Here is a 27,708-nt window from a genome sequence, read left to right as displayed (position 1 = left end):
TCTTGTTGTGGCTTGTAGGTATCATTGAAATCCAAGGAAAAAGTGTTGTCTGCAGGGTGAAAGCAACATCACTCTCTTTAATCAAGCTTGGATAAGCCCTTGAATTTGAAGAATTAAGAACTGTACAAAAAGCCATCTGTTGAACTGGTGTTATTTTCATGCCTGCCCAAGTTATTGGTTTTATTCATCATCTGGTAAGTTTACTAGCTCACTGTATGTTTTATATGTCAAAATCTGTTCAGTTTTATCAGTTTTAAAGTCTTAAAAACTATTGTCAGGAGTGGCATCTGCACCCTTTGTTTAGTTTTTTCTACCTATGCTTTTGTTTTCTAATGTCTAATGGCTCAATTTATTGCTCAGTTGACTAGATTAGAATGATTTGATATAATATTTCTGTGATTATGTTTGAGTGTTACCTGAATCTTAGTTGATAGCAAGGGTTATATGTTGTGAGTCTTGTGACTTGTGGCTATCATTGTAATATAGATTCTATTACTCAGACAGTCTGACTTGGTTATTAGTGTTGGATTCTATTCCTGTGTGTGTCCTTGTGTCAAACTCGACGAAGTTGTGAAAATTTCGAATGTTTATTCTAAAGTGTCTAGTAATCACATCCATGTCAGAATATCAAGCATTTGACATGAGCTCCTGTGTCCAGTAACGGTCTTATACTCTTATCCTATCAATGTGTGTATCATAAAAACAAACACACAGTTATAAAATACTGACAGAATTCGAATTCAACTTTAAAAAGTGAGATCATACAGATTTGAATAAATATCAATTCCAAAACTGAACTGAATCAATATGAAATACGTTCCATAACAATTGCTTTTTTTACTCAGAAACACTTGTTTTAACACTAAAGCTTCAGCGCATCTATTGTTCTGCGCCCTTGTGCATAGCTCTCAAAGAACATCTGCCTAAACTCATGGATGTTGAACCTTTTATAGTTTTGTTGCTGATGAATACTGACCAATTCACTGAGTGGTCCAATTTCCTTTTCATCTTCTGGAGTGCAAAATGCGGCCACTGATATTCTGTCTTTCGCAGCGTTTGTTACCACCCTATGTATTACGCTCTTAAATTCCCCGTTAGTCATCACCTGCAAAGATAACATTCTTGGACATTATATAATTCTGACATGTTTATCCTTATTTTCTAGACTTATAAAATGATAAAATTATCTGTTTTTGGTTTCATGGGACTATTGTCAATGTGCAAAAGCTAGAATTACCTCTCCTAAGTCACCAAAGTTGACAAATAAGGCTCCTGGAATGACTGGTACCCTATACCAGAGATCGTCTTTCAGGACTTGTAGACCTTCGACCTCCTTATCTGGTAAGAGAAATGTCATTGTTGCACCATCCGAATGTGGTTTTAGCCCAAGAACACGCTCAGGGCATGGGCAACGAGGATACAGGGTGATCCTTCCGGTTATTGGTCCTTGATTCCCTTGATGTTTTAAGAAGCAGTCTTCTTCTAAGTTCAGTGACCTTGCCATTGCCTTGTAAAAACCCTCAGTCATTGCTGCTAGCTTATTTGAGTACTCATCTATCATTCCCCTGCCAAATTCACAACCAAGGTCACAATCTATCAATGTTGATCCTTCAGACAGCATTGCTCAGAATTCCTGTACATTTTGCACAACAAAAGTACAAATTATCTTAAGAATTTACCCAAATTTCTCCGGCTTTGTTGGCCTAAATTGGAGCTTCCGCTTTTTCTCTGGGTAAAGTGTAAGAAATAGCCTGTCATTCCAATTGATAGTTTGAGCCCCTGCAAAAACTGAATCACTTCCATACCCTTGGAAGACGTCATCTGCTGCAGAACACTTGAGCTTCTCTTCTAGAGGAAGCGCGAAAAATTGTTTAGAAACTTCAATCAACTCTTCAAGGAATGAGGTGTCCATCCCATGATTTATGACCTATATATGAATACAAATTTCTAATTTGCATCAACTAATTTGTACCAACTCTTGCAATTTACATAATATTTAATCTTATGATTCAAATAATCATTTGTATACTACTGCATAGATCATGATCATCAGTTATATCAATTTTTATTTTTATTGGTTCAAGAATGAAACTCCTATGAAGTTATTTTGGGTTGTACAAAAGAAATTGAAGTTACATAAAGGTCAACAGCAGAAAGAGCCTATAATTAATCCAGTTCAGATAGGGTCTAGAGAGCTTTAAATGTACTCAATATTGCTCTTAATTTCTCATGCTACATGTAATGATAATTCACCGCGCCCCCCCCCCCCCCCCCCCCACATACAAGAATGACAAAGAGGTTAAAGACAATGTTTTGACTTTTGATTGTTCCTACTTGAATTTAGATCTTTCTCCAGTTGTGATCGTAGCGTACCTGAAAGCAACCCCATTCTGAAAGGGCTGAACGAAGCTTTGCGAGTTCCTGTGCTGAGGAAGAGAGGAGTGAAAAGTCAATGAGCAGATTATCCCTCCACAAATCAGGGGCATCAATGGCTTCAGGGAAACCATCTTTGTGGAGGTATATCTCTGGTATTTCATCACCTTTTTTCGTAATTTCTTGAACTAGCTTTGATGTTAATTCTTCTTTTGTTATGGAAGCTGGTTCTGGCATTGTAGCAGTAGTAGAATTAGTAGTATTACCAATTGAAAAGCGCTTATGGTTGTGGAACTTATTTTCTGGGCTACTCTGTGTTTTTGTGAAATTTGTTATGCAGTATCAGTTTAGTTGGGAAGTCTATTTATCAAGTTAATTAATATCAGCAGGTAAGACAATGACAAAGATGGGGTTGTTTTTATATGAATATATAAGTGCCCCTTGCCATATCCTAGCAGTAGATGAAGCTGGCTTTCCCTTATTTAAAGCGTTAGACTTTTGACTTTGGTTCTCCTTGTAAAGATGAAGTATAATAATATTAATGATTTTATTTTTAGTGGTTTGCTAGTTTTTAAAATCGTAAGTGAAATGTTGCATTAAACATGCTTTCCCTTCTTTAATCTGTGCATGGGTTCGGTTTTGAATACTTATTACCAAAATTTAATTTTATTGGTATTGTGATAATCATTTAGCGGTTGTTTGATTGACATGTAAAAATACAAAAGTTGTACTTTATAAGAAATTGAAAAATGGATTAGTTATGTTGACAATAAGAAATACGATTCATGTATTTTCTGAAAATGTAACATACATAAGACATAACTGTGCTTGGTAAATTAAACTTATTTACTGCCCATAAAAAACAATGTAAAACTTTTATAAGGAATTGTGACTTTAGAAATTGCATCTTTTTTAGAAGTTGAACTTCCTTTATTGAAACAAAATAGTTTCAAACATTTAGATTATTAATTGAGCTAGACAATTAAGTTTGTGGTCCTTTCCTTTTTAACCAAATCTGGAGTGAACTTCAATTTTTCTCAATCAGTTTAGAGTTCCATATTGGGTATAAATTATTTAAAGAGAAACAAGGATAGTACTCCATTGTTCATTTTTTTCCCAAATGAATTTGGCACATTTTTCTCTATGTTTCTTATAGGAAAAGAGGTATTACCTGCCCCAGAAGAATGATCCTACTGTTCAAGTTCTATGTAATATCTAAAAAAATACTAACTATGTAGTAATTTTTTTGTTAATTGTGACCATTTTTATAATTGGAATAATAGTGTAGATCAGGCAAACGAGTCCTCCGAATCAAGTTTGATTGAGCTCAATACTGTTCATGTCATGTTTGGGTGATAAGTATTTTGGCTTACTTTGGGTTGGTTTTAGTTATATTGATCCCATTCATCTTTTCATTGAGCCAACTTTGATTCTAAACAAAACCAGGTCATGTATTTAAGGTATTGTTTAGGTCTAGATCAAGTAATCAGGTACAAGTTAATTTTGTCAAGTGCATTGGTACATTTTTTTTTTGAAACATAAAATAATTGATTTCTATACTAGCTTGAATAAGATTTATCATCACTGTTCACAGCTCACAAGTGACTCACACTCACAAATAACTTTATAAGTAATGCCAGTTTGCTCAAATAAGGAAGTGCCCTGTAGCCAACGAATCAACCATCTTGGTCTGCAAAATTGCCACAATGTTTGATAAATTTACATGTGCATTAATTGTTGCACAAGCCAACACATGTATATCCTTGCTTCTATCTTCTGTCACTGTTATTACTCCTCCATTTTTTTAATATCTGCATTGAAGTTCGAAGTTTGTTTTTGTTTGAAAATTATTTATGCATATACTGATTTTGTATGACTTAGTTTGCACATAATTTTTAGTCTGTCAAGTTTGTTTTGGGTTGAATTTGAGGTAAATTCATTTTCATGTCAGAAAGTTCTGTCCAAGATCCTACCAATTTATTTCATAAATAAAGACCTTACATATATTAGTGGGTTCTTGTTTGGTTTATTTTTAAATGGGCTGAGCATATTTTGAGAATAGGCCTCAATATGTGGCCTCATCCTAGCTTCCCTGATATTCAAGAAGTGATGCAGGCCCAATTAGGTTGGTTACACTTTTGAAAAATAGCCCAAATGCATATATTGGACTCATTTTACTGTGGTTAATGTTACCTTGGTTTTTGCTCTTGGTAGCAAGCTAAACATGGCGCTCTTTCTTAATATGTCATGTAGACATGTAGTACAGTTATTCATCCCTTATACTCCGTAATTTGTTTCCTTTTTTTTTTTTTTCTTTGAAAGAAAGGATTCATAGATTAATTGTTAATGTTTACAAAAGCAGGATCAGCTGGGACATCCCCAGCAAAATTAAAGTTATGGTTTACAGACCCAAGTGTACAATCCTTAGCATAAGCATCAATACAAACAGGAGGGGGGTGGTGCAAAATACAAAGTTTGTTAATTTCCTCCTGATTACGTCTAGCATCCTTTGCTACATTGTCTGCTACTGCATTAGAAGTGCTAGCTTCAAAGCGCAATTCCAGATGGTGGAGCTCCCTTAGCAGGTCCCTGCAAGTTTTAAGGCAAAGTGGGGTATTAGCAACCTAAACATCTTCCAAAACGTCTGGCATCACAGTTGATTTTTAGGTAGTTTGGGGATGGAGGGAGCCAGGCATTTGGGTTGGGATTTTGTCTTTCTGTGCTGCAATTTCTTGAGAAATAGCACTCAGAAGCAGCCCATATGCACTGGTTGATTACTGATTGAAGAGGGGAGTTATATTTAGAGAAGGTCCAAGCATTACGCCTTAGCCATAGATGCCATAAAGCAAAGCAGAAGATAATATTCCAGGGGATGTCATGGATATGACCAGCAGTGAGGTTTAAGTTATCAGAGTGCCATGAATCCCAAGAGTGTGAAGCATTGAAATTGCTTGGAGGGCTTAGGTGATTCCAAAACACTTTTGGTCTCGGGGCAAAGTAAAAATAGGTGTAAGCAGCCCTCATCTTGGCTAGGACAGAAAGGGAAAGAGGGTTAGATGTGAGTGATTCTTTTGTGTAGATTTTTATTATGAGGATTTCGGTCCCAAGCCAATTGCCATAAGAAGAAACGGACCTTAGGATGGATATGCATTTTCCAGATTTTGTCCCAATTGATCAGAGGGGTAGAAAGGGATGGGAAGTCATGAATCAAGGCTTCTTTAGCTTTGGCAGAATCAAACTTTCCTTTGTAAGTCCAATCTGAGAGGGAGGAGTCATCTTTGTTTGAAAAGGTGATGGTTTTGAAGAGTTGGAATAGGTAGTCAGAGATGGGGAAAGAAAGCAGCAACTCAAGCTGGTTTTTGGATTGGAAATGAAGAGATGACAGGGGTAAGGAAGTAAGTTGGAGAGGGATGGGGCCAATAAGAAGTTCACAAAGAGAATTGTTGAGAAGCCATCTATCTCCCCAAAGGTTGATAGAATTCCCATTGCCAACCTCCCAGATTAAGCTTTTCTCAAATAGAGGCCATCCTTTACCAATTCCCTTCCATATGAAAGAACCTTTATTGAAAGGTGTAGGGTTATTCTTGTTATCTATGTATTTCTCTCTAATTAGCTTTGCTGCCCATCCTCTATTATTATAGATTGACCAGCAAAGTTTATCTAGGGAGATTTCATTCAAGCTTTCGTGCTTTGTGAATCCAAGACCCCCCCCCCCCTCTCTCAGATTTTGGTTTACATACTTTTTCCCACGAAATCCAAGTAATCTTTTTTGATTCCCCATCTCCACCCCAAAGAAAATTGGAGCAAATTGAATCAAGTTTAGAGTATATGTGTTTTTGGGGAACAAGATTGCTTCCTATTGTTCCAACGTCATACAATAAAAAATTTACCATTGTTTCCCTATATTATCATTTTAGCTAGTCGTATCCTTCCTGTTAACTCGAATGAACAATACAAGGGGGGGGGGGGGTGAATTGTATTGTAGAGGAACTAGGGTAGTTTTTGCGGTACTAATATAAAGAAACTTAAAGTGCAAAGAGAGGTTTTACGTGGAAAACTTCTTGGCCCTAATCAAGAAGAAAAACTACAACCACAAGGAATTTTAAACTCAACTCTTAATTATAATAGGGAAAACAAACTATTACAATATAAGACTCTAACTCAAGTTCCTCAACGAACTCGAGTCCTCTTCAACTGATCCCTCAACTGGTTGAACTCTCTCAACTCTCTCTTTCTCCTTGCTTCACTCAAAGCAATAAACACTTTAGAGTTTACCCAAACTCTAACCCAATACAACTCAAGATTAAACTCTAATGCTAAGTACTAAGACACTCAAGGACTCAAGTGGATTTTGACTCTTTTCGAAAACTAGAAATATTGCAATGCTAAGTGTATTTTTCCCAACACAAAACTTAGTCTATTTATACAGTGGAGAAGTGGTTGATTGTGCCGTTGCTTAAGCTCCATTATGTCACAACTTCCTTAAGATTAAAAGTGCAAGTCGTGGCATCTTGGGCAGCAAGCATAACGCACTTCTCCTAATAATGTTGAAAGTGTTTTACCGCTTCCTGAATTATCTTAACCGATTTTGACCAAGTAAAAACACACGTATAAAATCCTTTTTCAAAATAAAAGATATTTTAGCTATAAAAGATATTTTCCAAAATATTTCATAAATAAATATCCAAGTAATGAAATGGAAAATAAAACTTTATCATATGAAATAAAATCCACTTGACTCCTATTAATTATCAAAGTACTTAATATGAACATAAGAAGCCTAAAATATATGAAAGATGAATTAAACTTCTCGAACACTCATTAGGAAGCTTCAGTTCCTCACTCAAGGAACTCGACTTCTGATTGTCTTCATTACTCTTCTTGTCCTCATTAGCTGACTTCAAACAATGTTCTATGCTCCTATCTTACTCCAGATCTTCATAGCATACAACTTAGTCTATCCAAGAACCTGTCATCAATCACAGCTAAAATAGAAAGTTAAACTGTTATGACTTTGCTTAGGTTCCTTTGAGTCATTATCAAAACTTAAGGTCAACACTTCCCTTCTCCCACTTCAATACAGTGAGGGTATTTGGAAATTTGACAACATTATATATATTTAGAAAATGTAACAATTTTTCTAAACATCCAAGAATAATACAAGACTGATATTATAGTATTACTTATATGAGTATTAAGTATGCTCCAGACTTCTAGTCTAGGTTTTATTTGGAGATGAAAGCTACAATGCTAAGCAACCTTAGAACCAATCTGAGTCCCTCAATGAGGATTTCTATGAGCAGGATATATCTCTCCTTAGAAAACTCATGAAGGTTTAGTTTGAGTTAGGTTGTAGTTGTAGTCAAAGATGAAATCATCAACATATTAAAGCTTGAATGCATCAAGTGGCCTATGTCCTAGTGCATGGCTCTTGAAGAATGTCCGCTGAAACTCGTAGATGTTAAACTTCTTGTAGAGTTGAGGCTTGTGGACACTGATTAGCTCGCTGACAGGTCCAATTTCCTGATCCTTATCTGGGTGGCAGAATGCAGCCACTGATATTCTCTCACTTAAAGAACTTGTGACCACCCTATGCATGGCACTCTTAAATACCCCATTAGTCATTACCTGCATACATCATAAGTACTATTTAGAAGTTAGTATTATATAAATTCGTTATCATTAAATTGTGGTGAAGAGCGCTGATTTGATCTACTTGATTTTGAGAAACAACATAACCATTCCAATACCAATTTTTTGTGGTGTTACATTCACTTTGTATATATCAATCAATCAATCAATCAATCAAAGCCTTAATCCCAAAAGTGGGGTCGGCTAACATGAACCAAATTTGATTATTCCGTGTAGTCATCAACATAAATCTTTCTCCTCCATCCCTTACGATCCAAAACTTCATCCTCACGTAAATCCATGCACTTCATATCCTTCCTCACTCCTTCCAACCAAGTCATCTTTGGTCTCCCTCTTCCTCGTTTAATCCCTCCATGGTCCCACTCTTCCACTCTTCGCACCGGTGCACCCTCGGGTCTCCGTCTTACATGTCCAAACCAACGCAGACGATTTTCCCTTAATTTATCTACAATGCCCGCCACACCTACTTTCTTGCGAATAACCTCATTTCTGATTCTATCTCTTAAAGTGTTTCCACACATCCACCTTAACATGCGCATTTCCGTAACCTCCATCTTTTTAATATGCTCTTTCTTAGAAGCCCAACATTCTGTACCATAGAGCAACACTGGTCTTATGGCAGTCCTGTAGAATTTTCCCTTCAACTTTAAGGGAATGCTGCGGTCGCATAACACTCCCGTGGCCGCTCTCCATTTAAGCCACCCTGACTTAATCCTGTGGGTCACGTCTTGATCAATGTCACCATTCTTCTGGATGATCGACCCTAGGTACTTAAAACATTCACTCATGGTCAAATCCTTTCCATCCAAACTCACCACTTCATTGCTTGTCCCCCTCTGAGTGCCAAAACGACATACCAAATATTCAGTCTTACTCCGACTTAGCTTAAACCCTCTAGATTCCAACCTTTGCCTCCATTGCTCCAACTTGACATTAACCCCATCCTTAGTCTCATCCACCAAAACGATATCATCTGCGAACAGCATACACCATGGAACCTCATCTTGAATTGGTCTAGTTAATTCATCTAGAACCGTTGCAAAAAGAAAAGGGCTTAATGCAGACCCTTGATGCAATCCGATTGTAATAGGGAAATCTTTTGTCAACCCTCCGCATGTCCTCACATTTGTTGACACATCCCGATACATATCCTTAACTAGGTCTACATACCTTCGTGGGATACCTTTCTTCAACATTGCCCACCAAAGTATCTCTCTTGGCACCTTGTCATATGCCTTCTCTAAATCAATAAAGACCATATGAAGATCTTTCTTCTTTACCCTATAAAACTCCATCATTTGTCTTATCAAATGGATTGCCTCCATAGTAGATCTCCCAGGCATAAAACCAAATTGGTTATCTGAAATGCTTGTGCATGCCCTCAACCTTTGTTCAATCACCCTTTCCCACAACTTCATAGTATGGCTCATAAGCTTAATTCCTCGATAGTTAGAACAATCTTGAGCGTCTCCTTTGTTTTTATAAACCGGGACCAAGGTGCTCTTCCTCCAATCTTGTGGGATCCTTGTAGCCGTCCATATCTTGTTGAAAAGGTTTGTTAACCAATCAATACCAATCTTACCCAAACACCTCCACACCTCTATCGGTACCCCATCAGGGCCAACCGCCTTCTTAGGTTTCATCTTCCTCAGTGCAATCTCCACCTCTACTCTCCTAATCCTTCGCACATACTCCATGTTGATTTCTTCATCACTCATAGAGGTATCTCCTATCACAACTCCATTACTTCCATTAAATAATTCATCGAAGTACCCCTTCCACCTGTCCTTGATGCCCTCCTCTTGCACTAGGACCATTTGGTTCTTATCTTTGACACACTTCACCATGCCAATATCCTTCCTTGCCTCTTGTCTTCTCTTTGCCATCTTATAAATGATCCTTTCTCCCTCCTTGGAATCAAGCTTTTCATAAACCTCCTGATATGCCTTTTCTTTTGCTTGGCGAACAGCTGCCTTTGCCTTACTCTTAGCCTCCTTATACGCTGCAAAGGTTTCATCACTCCTACATTTTCCTAAGGCTTGATAGCATTCCCTTTTTTGCTTAATTACTGCTTTCACCTCTTCATTCCACCACGAAGTATCTCTCTGTACCGAAGTTCTTCCCCTTACTTCCCCTAAGACCTCTTTGGCCACTCTTAGGAAACAGTTCTTCATTCGTAACCAAGTCTTGTCCGGATCCACCTCTCCATCCCAATCCGCTTCTTCAATTACCTTTTCTGTAAAAACCTTAGCTTTTGCATCCCTTAGGGTCCACCATCTTATCCTTGGTTCTTCTTGTCTAACTTTTTTCTTCGCCTTCTCTTTCAGACGAATAGTCATTACCAATAGCCGGTGTTGGGTGACCACACTCTCCCCTGGGATAACCTTACAGTTTATGCAACTTTGTCTATCTATGCTCCTTGTGAGCAGGAAGTCTATTTGAGTTGCATTTGCTCCATTCCGAAAAGTTATCAAGTGTGAATCCCTCTTCTTAAACCAAGTATTAGCCAAAATTAAATCATATGATTGGGCAAAATCCATAATAGCTTCACCACCGGCGTCCCTCTGCCCATACCCAAAGCCTCCATGGACACTCTCATAGCCATCTCGGCTCGCCCCAACGTGCCCATTTAGATCCCCTCCAATATATAACTTCTCTGAGTGGTGGACACCCTGCACCACCTCGTCTAGGTCCTCCCAAAATTGTCGTTTCTCTTCTGCATCTAAACCCACTTGGGGAGCATAAGCACTGATAACATTCACAATCTCCTTGCCACATAGCAACTTCAGCCTTATCAACCTATCGTTCTTCCGATAGACCTCGATCACCTCTTTTGCCAACCTCTCATCGAGAACCACACCAACTCCGTTCCTAGCTCCACCATTCCTTGTTCTGTGGCTCGTTTCTTGCCCAACATAACATACCTTATACCCCAAAACCAAGCCTCGAGCTCCTTCTCCTGTCCATCTTGTCTCTTGGAGGCACATGATGTTCACGCGTCGTCTTTTCATTACTTCTACCAATTCTGCTGATTTTCCCGTAAGAGACCCCACATTCCAAGAACCAATCCGCAAACTAAATTCTTTTCTCCCACGCTCCCTCCTGATCCCAACTCCAAGCCCTTGATTATTTGACACCACAATTGGGCAATATGGCGCGTCGCTTCTGGGCGACGACCTAGCAACCCTTACATACTTATCACTGCACCCGGGTCTGGGAAGTGCAGCGCGTCGCTCAGTAGGGAACGCCCCAATGGCACGCCCTTGCTCATTTGACACCACACTCGGGCAATGTGGCGCGTCGCTTCTGGGCGACGACCTAGCAACCCTTGCATACTTATCACTACACCCGGGTCTAGGAAGTGCAGCGCGTCGCTGAGTAGGGAACGCCCCAACGAAAATATCTGTTTGGCTCATGTCATGGGATGTGACGAAGTTTTATACTGGCTGTCACTGGCCTACCGTAACCCTCCTCCTTTATCCAGGCTTGGGACTGGCAGCGGGAAACCCACTGGCGGAGTTACATTCACTTTGTATAGTGTAATATTAATATTTGTGGTGTATATGACTTTTGATGTTGGATAGTGGTGGTGGAATGGTATTTCTAATGGCTCGCGATCATTTTATTAATCCTAGTAATTGGTATCATGACATCTAGAAGTATATATGTATAAATAATCATATTTTTTTTTCCTACTGTGTGGGTTGATATCATGATATGAATATATCTGAGTGCAAAGAAATTGGGTTTGAAATACCTCTCCTAAATCACCAAGGTAGACAAATAAGGCTCTAGGAGAGGTTGGAACTTTGTGCCAAATATCATCTTTCTGAACTTGGAGGCCTTCAACACCTTTATGTGGTAAGATAATTGACATTGTTGTTCCATCTGTATGTGGTAGGAACCCAAGAACATGTTTAGGGCTTGAGCAGCGGGGGTAGAAGCTGAACTTTCCTATTAAAAGTCCTTTTTTACCCTGAGAGTTTAATAAGCAATCCTCTTCTAAGTTCAAGGATCTCGCCATTGCCCTGTATATAGTCTCCTGTATGCTTACAATTTTTTTCGACTACTTGTCTAACATTCCCCTGCCAAGTTTATAGTCACATTAAATGAAATTGTTTAGGAGTTATAGTTTGCTTAGAATGGGTTGTGATCTTTTTTGAGGGGAAGAGGGGGGGGGGGGGGGGTGTTAAGAGGTTGTGAGTTACCTGAATTTCTCTGGTTTCTGAGGCCGGAATTGAAGCTTTCGGTCTTCTTCAGGGTGAAGTGTAAGAAATAGCCTATCATTCCAGCTGGCTGTTTTCTTAGTATCTCTGTAAATTGAATCATTCCCATAACCTTGGAAGATGTCATCTGATCCAGAGCTCTTGATCTTTTCCTCTAGGGGAAGCGCGAAGAATTGCCTTGAAACTTCAACCAAGCTGTTTAGAAATGAGCTATCTATCCTATGGTTTATGACCTGTAGAAAGAAGTGAAGTTCTAAACTTTTGGCTCTAATTGTTATACAGTAAAAGCTTATATTGTCTTTTGAAAAACACCACCTTTTATGCAAATGGTGTAATATGTTTCTTGGAAAACTGGTTTGAATCACGACACCTATATCAGACGGAGATTTTTAGCATTATCTTTTATGAAATTTTTTTTATTATGTTGGTGTTCTTTGAAGTGTCGAAGAATGATTTAATGATCCCAACAAACATAAAGACATAATGCATCTGTATGACACTCTGGATTTAAAAAACAGACTCACGTGATAAAATAGTTTGTTATGATGATGATATATAGCCACTGATTTTCTTCATCTCTTTTTTGGGTCACTTAGCTCTAACAAACTTGACTTTGGATTATCAGATTGTTTAATCATACCTGAAAACAACCCCATTGAGAGAGAGCTGATTGGATTTTTTCGAGTTATGTTGCTGAGGAGGAAGAGAGAATAGATAAATCAATAAGCAAATTATCTCTCCACAAATCAGGGGCATCAATGGCTTCAGGGAAACCATCTTTGTGGAGGTATTTTTCTGGTATTTCATCACCTTTTTTTGGCTATTTCTTGAACTAGCTTTGCTGCTACTTCTTGCTTGGTTACTGGAGTAGGTTCTGCCATTGTAGTTAAAAGTATAGTTGGTGAATTTTTTACTTCTTGCTTGGTTACTGGAGTAGGTTCTGCCATTGTAGTTAAAAGTATAGTTGGTGAATTTTTTACTTCTTGCTTGGTTACTGGAGTAGGTTCTGCCATTGTAGTTAAAAGTATAGTTGGTGAATTTTTTGCTGACTAAAAGCATGTGCTAGTACTAATATATATACTAAAAGGTTGTCATAACTTTAAGTTGATTTAAAATATTACTCTTCCCATTCTACAATATAGTTTCTATTTTCCTTTTTCAGTGTCCCAAAAAATGGTCTGGTTTGAATCTTTCCTATTTAATTACATTTTGTTTTTAACATCAATTTCCTTTTATTTTACTACATTTATCAGTGCACACTTTTTTTTTTTCTTTATATTTTTAATTTTTAAATTCCTTAAAAACATTAAACTCCCTTGAAAAAAAGATGTCTAGTAGCTAATAAAAACGAGAAAATGCACGACATTTTAAAATATAAGAAAAAATAATTTTAAAATATAAGAAAAAATACGCCTTTTGTCCCAAAATTAGTTAAACATTAATTGTAAATCAAGTAACGACTACAATATTCCACTTTCCTTAGTTCTTGTGAAAAAACAAAACACAAACTATATTATAAGACCTAGTTGATAAAATTATACGAAGTATAATTATTAAATGTTAATATTAAAATGTACATTAAATGATCAAAATATAAACAATATGGTCAGGGTAAGGCATTCATATTGTACAAAAGTCAAGTGGAACAATTACCGAAGAAAAAATAAAATATGCAAGGACTAATTTATGACATTTGTTTGTGTTGCATTTGTTACACATAGCTCTAAGATTTTGATGTTATATTCATTATTAAGATGCAAGTGGTGTTAGTAGGATAATAAATTGTAAGAAGATAGTGGGGTTAATTGTTTATTCAAATGATAAGAGGTAGGAGAGAGAGAGAAATAATAAACAGAAGTAGGAGATAGGACCATGAAAAAAGAGAGATATGACCTTTAAAAGAATCTTGTCTTAAATAGAAGTGTATCGCTTTAAAAAAAACTGCTGGTTTTCAAATCTGATGCACCAATTATCTGAAATTGGTGCGTCAGATTTGAAAACCAATACATTTCGTGGATGAGTTTTATACTGTGGGAGTAACATTCTAGATTTAATAGAGTGTTGATGGCTGTAAGCCTGTAAGTGCAAACAGTGTTCCATTATAGCCGAGTGATTTTTGATCAATACTTGTGGACTAGTTTTGCTTTCTTACAATATAACAATTCACAAATGAAGCTATAGGATAATATATTTGTACTGGACACAAGTGGTATGTTAGACAAATACTTTTATTATATGCACAATAATATGTAAAATGCTTTCAAATTTTTAACAAAACTTCTGTTTAAGGATGGAGAGATCTGAGTATGCTTGCCTTGGCTAGTATTTGGAGAGAACACATACAATTACAAACTATGTTACTCATACTTCATTTCACTTCAAGTGCCATTGTGTATCCTGGATACTCACAGATAGCCACATAGGTATTGTTAGAAATGGGAAGAGTGGAAGTAAGCACGTAGTGGATTGCAAGGTTGAGTATTATTGCATGAAGTGAATTACCTTGAATTACATTACTTTGCATGGCTACACCCACTCCTTTTTATAGTGGGTGTATGTCGGTTCTTTGCCACCGCCATATACTACTCCTCTACTCTAGATTTCTCTAGTTACTTATCTAGGACTTTCTAGGCTTAGATTTTCCCTTAGATATTTTCATAAGCCTTCTAGAACATTACAAAATATCTATTAACTAGTTACTTCAAGATGTTTCTAGATTATCTTTTTTAACACTCCCCCTTAATCAGAAAAATCTTGAACACCGAGTTGTCTTCGAAAACGGAGGAATTTATCTGTTGGTAGTGCCTTGGTAAATATATCTGCAAGCTGCTCTCCCGTCTTGCAGAATTGTACCTCGATCTCCTGTTTCTCAACTAGTTCTCGAATAAAGTGATGTCGTATCTCGATGTGCTTCGTGCGACTGTGAAATACTGGATTCCTTGTCATGGCAATAGCTGACATATTGTCACAGTAGATGGTTGTTGGTTCTTCAGTGTCTTGCCGTAGATCTTGAAGAATTCTCCTTAGCCAGACCGCTTCACATGCTGCACTTGTAGCCGATATGTATTCTGCTTCTGATGATGATAGTGCCACCGTTGCCTGTTTCTTTGATGACCAGGAGATGGACTTTGATCCTATCTGGAACACGTATCCACTCGTACTTTTTCGATCATCGATGCTTCCAGCCCAGTCGCTGTCTGTGTAGCCTGTGAGCCTGTAGTCGTTCTCGGTCTCGTACATTATTCCATGGCTCTTCGTCCCTTTGATGTATCTGAGAATCCTCTTTACTGCTGCAAGATGTGTCTTTCTAGGTTCACTCATGAACCTAGAGACAATGCTGACTGCATGTACTATGTCGGGCCTTGTGTTTGTGAGATAGATGAGAGATCCGACCATGCTACGATAGAGCGATGCATCTACTTTCTCCTTTCCGTCATACTTGGAGAGTTTCTCATTCGTAGCCATTGGTGTCGCCATTAGCTTGCAATCGCTCATGTTGAAATTTTTGAGCATGTCTTCAACATATTTCTCTTGTGAGAGAAAAATTCTTCCTGGACTTTGCTTGACTTGCATGCCAAGGAAGTATTTCATAGCTCCAAGGTCGGTCATCTCATATTCCGACATCATAGCCTTCTTGAAATCTTCGATCATTTTTGAGTTAGTGCCCATGTAAATAAGATCATCTACATAAAGGCACAAGATGAGAAAATCATGTGATTCTTGGGTCTTGATGTAGAGTGATGGCTCACTTGGGCTTTTTGTAAACCCATTTTGAATAAGATAGCCATCAATATTGCTATTCCATGCACGAGGAGCTTGCTTGAGCCCATATAGGGCCTTTCGAAGGCGATACACCTTTTCCTCTTTGCCTTCGTTTACATATCCTTGCGGTTGCTCAACATATACTTCTTCTTTTAGCTCGCCATTAAGAAAAGCAGACTTGACATCTAGTTGAAAAACTTGTAATTTAAGTTGAGCTGCGAGTGCAAGGACTGACCTGATCGTCTCCATTCGAACGACTGGTGCATATGTCTCGTTGAAATCAACTCCGGGTTGTTGTGAATAGCCTTTTGCAACTAGGCGAGCCTTGTATTTTTGAATGGAGCCATCTTCATTGTACTTGATTTTGTAGACCCATTTCAGGCCTATGATTTCTTTGTCTTGTGGCTTGTCAAGCTCCCATGTGCGATTCTTCTCAATCATCTTGATTTCTTCATTCATGGCGTCAATCCATTTTTCTTCTTGCACCGCCTCTTGGAAGCCTTGTGGTTCGCTAGCAATGAGGGCCATGATAGCATGATTACACTGATATTTATCCAAGTAGGCTGGACGACGCCTTGGTCGTTGTGATCGTCGAACTTCTTGTGTTGGACTTGATTCTGGTGTTGAACATGCGCTTGATGGTGACCTTGGGCTGCTCTGTGGTGATCTTGGGCTGCTTGGTGTTGATCTTGGGCTGCTTGGTCCTTCGTCTTGATCTGGACTTGAAAGTGGAATGACTGCTGCTGGAACTTCTAGATCGTGAACATCTAAATTGCTCTCGTTCCACTGCCATTGTCCTCCTTTGTTGAATATAACATCTCTGGAGATTATCAACTCCTTGGATTCGGGCTGATAGAGACGATATCCTTTTGACTCGTCACTGTATCCAATGAAGATACATTTTTCTCCTTTTCCATCTAACTTATCCCGATTCTCCTTCGGGACGTGGGCATATGCAATGCACCCGAAAACTTTGAGGTGCTCAACTCTTGGCTTTCGTTTGTGCCAAGCTTCGTACGGCGTTATGCTTCTTATTGCTTTCGTGGGAGACCTGTTCAGGATGTAAATAGCTGTGCGGACAGCTTCTGCCCAAAAATGTTTAGGCAGATTTTTTCCTTGCATCATACTCCGAGCCATTTCAGCAATTGTCCTGTTTCTCCTTTCTGCAACACCATTTTGTTGTGGTGTGCGTCTGACTGTAAGCTCCTTTTTAATGCCGTGCTCTTTACAGAATTTGTTGAATTCATTGCTTGTGAATTCTCCCCCACGATCGGTTCTTAGAACCTTTATTGAATGCCCACTTTGTTTTTCTGTGAGGGCTTTAAATTGCATGAAGTGGGATAATGCTTCTGATTTCTTCTCCAAGAACTATACCCACATCATGCGTGAAAAATCATCAACAATCAACAGAAAGTACCTTTTTCCGCCAAGAGACGGATTCTTGGTAGGACCCCATATATCAGCATGGACAAGCTCTAATGGAGCTCTAGCCCTCCAAGATGAAGTTGGAAATGATGATCTATGCATTTTGCCATAGATACAACCCTCACAAATTTTCTTTTCATTAGTGATTGGTGGTAGCCCAATCACCATTTCTCTGTTTTTTAACAGTTTTAAACTGTCAAAATTTAAATGCCCGAATCTCAAATGCCACAAGGTGGACTCATCCATTGTTGTGCTTAGGGCAATGTTTGACTCCAATTGCATCTTAAGTGGAAATATTTTATTTGGAGCCATTTTAGTGGTGGTGATTAATTGCCCCTTTTTCTTGTCATATATGTGGCATTGATTATTATCAAATTTCACCATATAGCCCTTTTGGACTAATTGGCCCACACTTAGTAAATTTTGTGCCAGCCCAGGAACATAAAAGACGTCGGGGATGTATTTAGAGGAGCCATTTTTTGTTTTAACAACAATTGTTCCCTTTCCGGAAACTTCTTGATTACTCCCATCACCAAGAGTAATTTGTGATTTTATATTTTCATCAAGAGTTACAAAGAAATTTTTATTTCCGGTCATGTGGTTGGAACAACCACTATCTATATACCATATGTCATTTTGCTCTTCTTGAGCATTTAGACAGGTATAAAATAGTTGATCATTATTTTCAGTGAAGTTGGCCTCTTCTTTTTGCCGGAAATAACAATCTTTTTCAAAATGAGAGTGTCGTGTACATCTTTTGCATTTGTACCGACAATCTCTTGTATTATTGCCAGTTTTCTTGCATAATATGCAAAAAGAGTTATTATCTCGGCTCCCTTGGTTTTTATAATTTCCTCTTCCCCAACCTCGATTATTAAAATTTTTCTTTTTTGGTTGAAAATTATTTTCATGGCCATTTTTATTTTCTCCATTAGAAAATTTTAATTTAGCCTGAAAGGCTTGTTCTACTGGTTGCTCATCAAATCTACGCATTCTTTCTTCATGAGCCAGTAGAGAGCCCATTAGCTCAGTCATGTTGAGCAATTTTAAATCTTTATTAGACTCTTCTATAGCAGCCACTATGTGATCAAATTTTTTGGTGAGAGTGCGTAGTATTTTCCGGATTATTTTAACATCTTCAATTGTGTCTCCGTTAGATCGAATTTGGTTAACAATATTTGAGACTCGATCAACATAAGATTGAATTGATTCATTATCGGCCATTTGTAGACTATCAAATTGACCCCACAAAGATTGGAGTTTAAAGAGTATTACCTTTTCTGAGCCTCTGTATTTTGTCTCCAGGATACTCCACGCCTCCTTTGCCGTTGTAGCGGCCATGATCGTAGGTAGTATTGTTTCATCTACCCCACGATAAATTATGGAAAGGGCATAATGATCCCTTCTTATGTTTTGTTTGTATTGGCCTCTCTTGGAGGCATCCCAAGAAGCCTCTTCATTGGCATCTTTGGGTTTCTCATAACCAACTTCAATAATTTCCCAAATGTCTTGGGTGATGAAGATTGATTTCATTTGCATACTCCATTGATCAAATTTCTCCCCCTTAAATGTAAGTACCCAATTAACTTGGGGATTAAAATTGTTTGTGTTTGTGTTTAAGTTTGTGTTTGGATTTGGAATAGGGGAGGCCATTTTATGTGGAGTTGTTATATTTGAATTAGATGATGAATGTAAAATGGAGGCTTTGGATTAAGTGGCTCTGATACCAAATGTTAGAAATGGGAAGAGTGGAAGTAAGCACGTAGTGGATTGAAGGTTGAGTATTATTGCATGAAGTGAATTACCTTGAATTACATTACTTTGCATGGCTACACCCACTCCTTTTTATAGTGGGTGTATGTCGGTTCTTTGCCACCGCCATATACTACTCCTCTACTCTAGATTTCTCTAGTTACTTATCTAGGACTTTCTAGGCTTAGATTTTCCCTTAGATATTTTCATAAGCCTTATAGAACATTACAAAATATCTATTAACTAGTTACTTCAAGATGTTTCTAGATTATCTTTTTTAACAGGTATAAACATATGACACTTTTATTTGCACCAAGAACATGGAAAGTTTTCATAAATAGCAACTGTCAATTATTGGAACACATACACATTGAGTACCCGAGTTCAAGTAATGTATATATAGTATTAATGAACAATTCTTATCAAACTCAGAAGAAAAGTTCTGTTGGATGCGCCACTCTTTTGAAAAAGTAAATCACCCATGAAATGAAGAGTAGATACTAAACTTGGAATGCATCAAGTGCTCTTATGCCTAGACGAAAACTATCATATATTTTTGGTTTATATTCTTTCATGTTAAACTTCCTGTAAAGTCTTGGCTGATCAGCACGAATCAATTCTTTGAGAGGTTCAACTTCATCGTCATCTGGGTTGAAAAATATGACCGCAGATATCCGATCTTGTGTTGAATTTGCACTCACCCTGTGCACTGCACTCTTAAATACTCCATTAGTAAAAGCCTGCAAAGTGAAAAGATAAAAATCCTTTGGTTTCATTGTATTACCAGTAACTTTTAAGTGGGATAAAATGGTAATTTTTAATTCTTATGGGTTGCTGTGAATGTGAAGTGATCACACTTACCTCTCCTAACTCACCGAAGTTGATAAAAAGTGCACCTGGGATGAACGAGACCTTGTACCATTGACCATCATTCAAAATTTGGAGACCTTCTACCTCTGGCAAGAGATAAGTGACCATTGCATTGTCTGTATGTGCTTTTGTTCCAAGAATACGTTCAGGACATGGGCAACGAGGATAAAGATTGAACCTTGCTATTGCTGGTCCGTGTTTCCCGAACTCTAAGCAGTTTTCTTCTAAGCCAAGTGACCTTGACATTGCTTTGCAGAGAACCTTATTGACCGTCGATACCTTTTTCAAATACTCCTCTATCATTTCCCTGCCAATGTTCGTGATCTTACTCTCAGAGTCTCAGTACTGGTGTTGAAATGACTGTCAGGAATGTAAATTGTGTTACCTGAATTTGTCTGGCTTCTGTGGCCAGCATTCAAGCCTGAGTTTTTCCTTAGGATGGAGAAAAAGAAATAGCCTATCATTCCAATTTCGTGTTTGAGAACCTGAATAAACTGCATCTGTGCCATATCCTTGATATATGTCATCTGCTGCCGAGTACTCAAACTTTTCCTCTAAGGGAAGTGCAAAGAATTGCTTGGTAATTTCAATAACCTCTTCAAGGAATGCGACTTCTATCCCATGATTTATGACCTTTTAATCAACAAAAAATTGGAAGTGTTATATTTTGAATCAAGGTACCATACTCTTGACTTTAAATACTTAAGCGATTTTCACTGTTCATTTAGTGTACTTCTATGATTGGTTTAAATATTCTTTTAACTAACATGCCAAAGATCAATATACTGCTTATGTTTTCTCCTATGCTTGTCAAATTTAGGACGTTTGCGATGAAAACATGCAAAACTGTGAAATTCACTTCTTTTTTGTAGAATGAAAGAATGACAAAGAGAAGTAGGAAGAAAGCAAGCTTACCTGAAAGCAACCCCATTTGGAGAGAGCTGATCGGAGCTTTGCAAGTTCAGGTTCAGAGTACGAAGAGAGGAGGGAAAAATCAATGAGCAAATCACCTGTCCACAAATCAGGGGCATCAATGGCTTCAGGGAAACCATCTTTGCGGAAAAAATCCTCTGGTATTTCATCTCCTTTTTTAGCTATCTCCTGAACTAATTTTGATGCTAGTTCTTTTTTGGTCAAGGGAGCAACTTGTGCCATTGCCAATTTAGTAGACTAATAGTACTACTTATTATGTAGTGATAGTAATATGGCTGTAGTTGTATTAGCTGCTGCCTAAACACATATATATAGAATTAGGTTCATGTGATATGCTTGAAGAATGAATTTTCTGGGCTTTTGTAATCTATGTGATTAGTCTGATTACTCATATCATTTTGATGCAGAATTTATTTAGTTGCCTGTTTCAAATTTTGATACTCCCTTCATTTTATTAGTTGTTTGAATTTGACTTTTGGCCATATTTATTAATTTTGCTTTGACCATATACATAGTATTTCTTTTGTAGTCAAGGGAGTACTTCCGTTTCATATTATTTGCAACTTTAGAGGCCGCATGGTTTCCTAGGTAAAATTTGTTTGTGAGTGTAAAGAAGAGGGAAAGAAATATGAATTCATGTAATGAGGAGATAGATAGAGAGAAATGACAGCGTAAAAAAGAAAGAAAATATTTGTTGCAAATAATGTGTAGCATCTATTTTTGGCAAAAGTTGCAAATAATATGAAATAGGAGTATTACACATATATTATAATGTAAAATGTGGTTGGATTCATCTCAATTTTATTTTTTAAATCTACCTTTAATAAGATGATCATAAAAGATTATTGAAGGCATTTTTAGTAAAAAAATATATGTTGGCAAATTTGCTAGTTACAGTTGAACAACTAAAAATAAGAGAATAAATAATAGTATAATACTCGGTATTAGTAACTTGTGTCCTAGCTGATAAAACAAATCAATTATTGATTACTTTTAATACTAGCTGACAAAGAAAATCAATTACCACTAGCTGATGCAGCAAATCAATTTTTGATTATTTTTAATATTGGTAGGTTAAACAATCAATATTATTCTTTTGTCGTTCACTTGCATTTCAAATACAGATACTATATATGGAAATTCAATCTAACTTGTTGTCTGTGACGATGTTTTCGATGTGTTTATAAAATTGAATGATTATTTTATAAAATCAAGATGGTCGGATTTTTGTGACCATTGGTGATTTTGTCTTCAGTTAGAAGGCTCTGGATCATACATACCAATTTACCATGGACAGAGGATTGAAATTGAAATCAATTATGTGTATGTTTTCTTGGCAGTTTTATAGCTTGAAGTTTCTTTTAAAAAAACAGTTTTTGTGTGATTTAATTTAATTTATTATTGGTTGATTTCAAATGAGCATGTTATTATGAATTTGTTATAAGAAATTTAGAAATTTAAGAATAAAACTTTGTAATTTTTAAATTTGGGTGGTAATTGCATTAGGAAGGACATTGGAGAGGCCGAAGTATATTTTGGAGAGGCCTGATATTTTACCGCATGAGGCCTAATATTTTACTGCATTAGGAAGGTCTAAGTTTTGGAGCCTTGGCCAATAATTGTGATCCAATTATAATGATTTCCCGACAGTATTTCATGCTTTCTTAGAGATAATATTGTCTTTGGTGGTTGTTTAACCTTGTTGATTTTTTATGCAATCATTTCATTTAATTTGTTCGAAACCATATAATAATGTTCATGTGATTCACGTTGTGATTTTTCCCTCTTGGTAGTAGCTAAGACATTGCTAGTATTTTATGATTTGTAGGATTTAGCTTTTTAAGTGTAAAGGTGTACAATGCTAACTGAACTTAGAAACATATTGATTTACTCTACCTGAAGTTCTATTCTACAAAAAACATGCTTGACAATCAAATGCAAAGTAGTTTCACCCTTTAAAATAGAAGATTATATTCACCATTTTGAATGCATCAAGTACTCTACAAGGTCTACACCCTTTTCTAACAATCTGAATGAATAGTCACAATGAGCACCTTATTTATCATTAACAACTATCAAGGAGCACTTTATATAAAAAATTGCAGAATTGCCTGGATTTAATTTTAATAAGGGATTATTGATAAATTGCTCGGAGTTGGTTGCATAACTTGTTAGGCTATCCGACTTTTGGAAATTTGTGACAGATTTTATGACAGATTTGATCTACTGAGTTTGGGTTGCAATGTAGAATGCAAGCATTATTTATGGTTAAGATTAACATAAATTTGAGCAGGGTATTATAAACCACAACTGAGTTTAATTTTTTTTTTGATGGGTTTCCTTCCTAGTTGTGATTGAGAGAATGTACACCTGTCAGTTAAAGAGGGCTGATCAGAGCTCTACGAGTTCAGCTCCAGTGGCAGGTGCTGTGGAAAAAAAGGAGAGTTTCAGCCTTTTCTGTTCTTGAATCATAAGTTAAGGGCATGAACAATGGCTTCATCAAAACCACCTTTGCTCAGGAATTTCTCTAGTATGTCATCACTCATTTTGCCTCCCTCTTGATCCAGTACTTCAGCTTGTATTACAACTAACTCTTGCTTAGATATATGTCTATTTTAGTTATATGCGTGGGTTCCCCTTATAGGTTTCTTGATCCAGCATTTCAACTTGGATTACACCTAACTCATGCTTAGATCAATGACCAAATTCTCTCGCCACAGTTCAGGGGTATCAACGGCTTCAAGAAGACCATCTTTGCAAAGGTATTCCTCTTGTAATTTATCTCCTTTTTAGAAATCTCTTGAACTAGCATTGATTCTAATTCTTGTTTAAGGAAGAACTTCTGTCATTGCTACTGTAGTGATAGACTAGTAGTATATAGTAAAACACATAAGATAATTTTGTGTTAACTTCTAGGCTTTTGTATTTTTTGTGATTATTATGCTGATGCAGAATATCATTAGTTGGTGGCCTGTTTGATTCCAAGTACAATAAGAGTATAATCACTGCTAGTTAAATAATTTGTTTCATACCTTGATGGAGGCTGGATTATTTTGGCCATCAGTATTTTGTCTTTGTAGAAAGGCAGATATCATGTTAGGATTTTCTAGTGCTTCTGCTCAAGTTTTGGCCTTTTGGGCCAAGGCTAATAACCTAATTTGTGAATCTGATTGCTAAATTTCATATGAGTGGAAAGTGTTGTCCCGCATTGGAAAATGGGAGATTGGGAGAGTATTAATCTAAACTTTGGAACCTCATATAACCTAATTTTTGGATGATGAGATTGTATGTGCTTAGACTCTCCTCATTAATGGTTCCTGCCGTGCAGCCCACGCCTATTTAGGACAAACTCTTATATTGTAAATGTAAAGAACAGTTTGAGCACGTACGGATATATGCAAGTATGTTGCTTGCAGTCGTCAGGCCATACTATGTGTATAAACACATGACACTTCAATTTATACCAAGAACATGAAAAGTATTCATGAATTGGTAGCCAATAAGCCAAATTAATAAATTAACACATACACGTGTCTTATATGAGTACCCGAGTTTGAGTAACATAAATTATTTTAATTACACCCAACAGCAAAGTTGTGTAGGATGCACCTCTTTCTAAAAAGCACAAACACCCATGAAACTGGACTTAAACGAGTTTTACATTTATCAGTAGATATTAAACTTGGGATGCATCAATTGCTCTTGGCCCTAGCATAAAGCTTTCATAGAGTTTCTGCCTGTACTCATTCATGTTAAACTTCTTGTACAGTTGAGGCTGATTAGTACTAGTCAATCCGCTTAGGGGTTCTATTTCCTCATCATCCGGGGAGAAGAACATGGCCACGGAGATCCTGTATTTTGCAGAATTCGTGACCACCCTATGCACCACGCTCTTAAACACCCCATTAGTCATTGCCTGCAAAGTGCAAACATTACAATATTTTGGTCCATTGAGCAAAAACATATAAAACAAAAGGAAAAGAATCAAGTTGGTTGTTTTTAATTTTTAATTTTTATCTTATGAGTGCTGTGAATGTGCAGACAGCACACTTACCTCTCCTAATTCACCCAAGTTGATGAACAGTGCGCCTGGGATGACTGAGACCTTGTACCATTGATCACCTTTCAAAATCTGGAGACCATCAACTTCATTATCTGGCAAGAGATATGTGATCGTTGAGCCATCTGAATGAGGTTTGGCCCCAAGAACACGTTCCGGGCATGGCAGCGAGGAATGAAGTTAAACCTTGCTATTTTTGGTCCTTGTTTCCCAGATTTGAAGCTGTTTTCTTCAAGTTAAGTGACTTTGCCATTGCTTTACAAATGACTGTATTCACGGTTGCTATCTTCTTTGCGTACTCTTCTATCATTGCACTGCCAAAGTTCGGCAGCCATACTCACAATCTAGTACTGACGTCGAAATTAAACAAACTTTGATGTGAAATATGAATTTAAGGTTTATTACCTGAATTTCTCAGGCTTCTGTGGCCAGCACTGTAGCCTGAAAGTTTCTGTAGGATAGAAAAAAAGAAGTAGCCTATCATTCCAATTGTGAGTTTGAGTCCCGAAAGTAAGTGAATCACTGGCATAACCTTGAAAGATTTCATCTGCCGCAGAACACTTGAGCTTCTCCTCTAAGGGAAGCATGAAGAATTGCTTAGAAACTTCAATCAGTTCTTCTGAGTAATGAGCTCTCTATTCCATGATTTATGACCTATTGAATTGATTGAAAATTTTCAAGTGTAAAAAAAATGCGAGTAAAATACTTGACATTTTTTATTGCTCTATCTCATTTTACTACTATTTTACTAATATTAGCTTGCTCATATGTGTCTAGTTTATTTGGCAGAATTCTATGTTGAGTCAAAGAGTATGATGATGAAAACAAACGAAAATATATACATCCCAAGTGCATGGCTTGCAAATACTGGACATAAAAACCGTGAGGTTTGAGGTCTAGAAGTGCTTTGTATATTCTAAAATCATACGTTTGAGCTAGGAGAAAAGCGTACCTGAAGGCAACCCCATTGAGAAAGAGCTGATCGGAGCTTTTTGAGTTCTGATGCCGAGGAAGAGGAGAGAAGAGAGAAATCAATGAGAAGATCATCTCTCCATAGATCATCAGTAGCGTCAATGGCATTAGGGAAGCCATCCTTGTAGAAGTACTCTTCTGGTATATCGTGGCCTTTAGTAGCTAGTTCTTGGACTATCTTTGATGCTCTCAAAGGAACATTTTTCGTCATTGTTAAAGTACATGCTAAGCATGTAGTAATTAGTTTTTATAGTAGCAAGCAAGTATAGCCAAGGCAAGAGTTGTGTTTGTGACAAGGATTATTGATAGGATCGGATCGGATCAGATTGTATTGGTTCTAATCATTCAAGGGAGACACTAGAAGCCAAGATTTGTTGAATTTTCTGGATTTTGACTAAATAAAAAGGTTATGGCAACATTTCAATTACTCTATGGTTTGATGGTTTCACGTGTATGTTTTAATATTATTAGAAGTTGTTGGAAATTAGGGAGAGAATTGTCCCCTAAAGATATAATAATGTCATTTTGCACTAAAGTAAAAGTATTATATGAATATGACGATTTAAATAATCAAATGTAATTTCACATAACCTAGCATATTAAATAAAGTTTGACTCACTTGATAAATTGTCTTTTCTTAGATTTTAGAGATTAAGATTCAAATCTTACTAAATGAGATCGAGACTACTTTGAGGTGGGGATTCCTTTACCCTCCGCAGTAGGTGATATAGTGCAACGATATATGACTAATGGAAGTGATGTTAAAGATGTGGAAATCAGAAGGGAAAACAAATAATCACATTGATAACAAAAGATGTACTGTAATTCTATAACAGAATTTAGCATCATATATTGTCCAAAGAATATTGTTTGAATAATTGCATACATTCTAAACTCATTGTATCAAATATGGTAGATTGGTAGGTATATTGCATCAATATATTTTCCGACATCTATTTCTTAATTCCTACTTAAGGAAAAAATTCGAACCTAATCGAATCCAGGCCACAGGAGCCGAAGCAATTTAGGTAGTGAACGGTAAATTAAAATTCTGGCCTTTACATACGAAGCTTTCATTAACATCATGTAAATAGATTAATTGTGAGTTAGCTCGTGAATTTTGGAAGCTGGATGATGGATGAGTATTCGAAAAATAAATTAGTACTCCGTATTACACATTTACACTATTACTTTTACTAACAATAACAACGATCAAGCTTACTAATAAGACCTAAGAAAATCATACGCAAAAATAAACAATGCAACAATTAAATTTAACTCTCAATTTGGATACAACGATTGATCACCCAATACTCGACGCAATATTAATTAATTAATGGAGCTATTTTGGTATCAAATCGCGTTTAAATTCACCTAGATGATATGCCATGTTACATTATATCATCCAATTACAAATAATTGTCTCTTTCAATTTTAATTTATGATGACTTGATGAAATCTTAATTATACATATTAAGAAACTTAACACAAAATTATTTCATGTAATTATATGTAAATAGCTTAGTATGACTAAAATCATAATTAGATAAAAAAAATTAAAATTGCATGCTCTATACTATCTAGGAGTTAAGCCAAGGGTGAACGTCTAGGATTACTCTTACGACGTCGTCTAGTAGGAACAACGACCTTAGGGGCGGCATTGGTTGTCCTAGGCTTGCTGGT

At 36.9% G+C, this 27,708-nt stretch overlaps 2 protein-coding genes, 1 long non-coding RNA gene and 2 pseudogenes across 3 annotated transcripts; 1 reads left to right on the top strand and 4 right to left on the bottom strand.

Annotated features, from left to right (window-relative positions):
• Nucleotides 1–53: 53 nt before the first annotated feature.
• LOC145578456 (uncharacterized) lies at nucleotides 54–21,127 on the top strand. Its single transcript, XR_014098867.1, has 4 exons — nucleotides 54–194; nucleotides 2,345–2,517; nucleotides 12,877–13,038; nucleotides 20,933–21,127. It is a non-coding gene; the product is annotated as an uncharacterized LOC145578456 (long non-coding RNA).
• Nucleotides 832–2,707, bottom strand: LOC145578455 (protein LATERAL BRANCHING OXIDOREDUCTASE 1-like). Its single transcript, XM_081635767.1, has 4 exons — nucleotides 2,374–2,707; nucleotides 1,680–1,927; nucleotides 1,238–1,565; nucleotides 832–1,105 (listed from the first exon to the last, which is right to left on the bottom strand). Exons 1-4 carry the CDS (start codon nucleotides 2,608–2,610, stop codon nucleotides 863–865), a joined length of 1,056 nt encoding a protein of 351 aa, XP_081491893.1. The 5' UTR covers nucleotides 2,611–2,707; the 3' UTR covers nucleotides 832–862.
• LOC145578452 (jasmonate-induced oxygenase 4-like) lies at nucleotides 7,731–13,132 on the bottom strand (annotated as a pseudogene).
• Nucleotides 19,691–21,215, bottom strand: LOC145578453 (protein LATERAL BRANCHING OXIDOREDUCTASE 1-like). Its single transcript, XM_081635766.1, has 4 exons — nucleotides 20,976–21,215; nucleotides 20,446–20,693; nucleotides 20,052–20,367; nucleotides 19,691–19,930 (listed from the first exon to the last, which is right to left on the bottom strand). The coding sequence occupies exons 1-4, from the start codon at nucleotides 21,213–21,215 to the stop codon at nucleotides 19,691–19,693; spliced, it is 1,044 nt and encodes a 347-aa protein (XP_081491892.1).
• Nucleotides 21,216–24,669: 3,454 nt separating this feature from the next.
• Nucleotides 24,670–26,436, bottom strand: LOC145578451 (protein LATERAL BRANCHING OXIDOREDUCTASE 1-like; annotated as a pseudogene).
• Between the last annotated feature and the right edge of the window lie 1,272 nt (nucleotides 26,437–27,708).

This window comes from Chenopodium album, chromosome 14 (assembly GCF_948465745.1).
Source record: "Chenopodium album chromosome 14, dcCheAlbu1.1, whole genome shotgun sequence".
Classification (NCBI taxonomy): domain Eukaryota; kingdom Viridiplantae; phylum Streptophyta; class Magnoliopsida; order Caryophyllales; family Amaranthaceae; genus Chenopodium; species Chenopodium album.
Note: the sequence above shows the minus strand (reverse complement) of the source record. Positions and strands in the feature narration are given on the sequence as shown.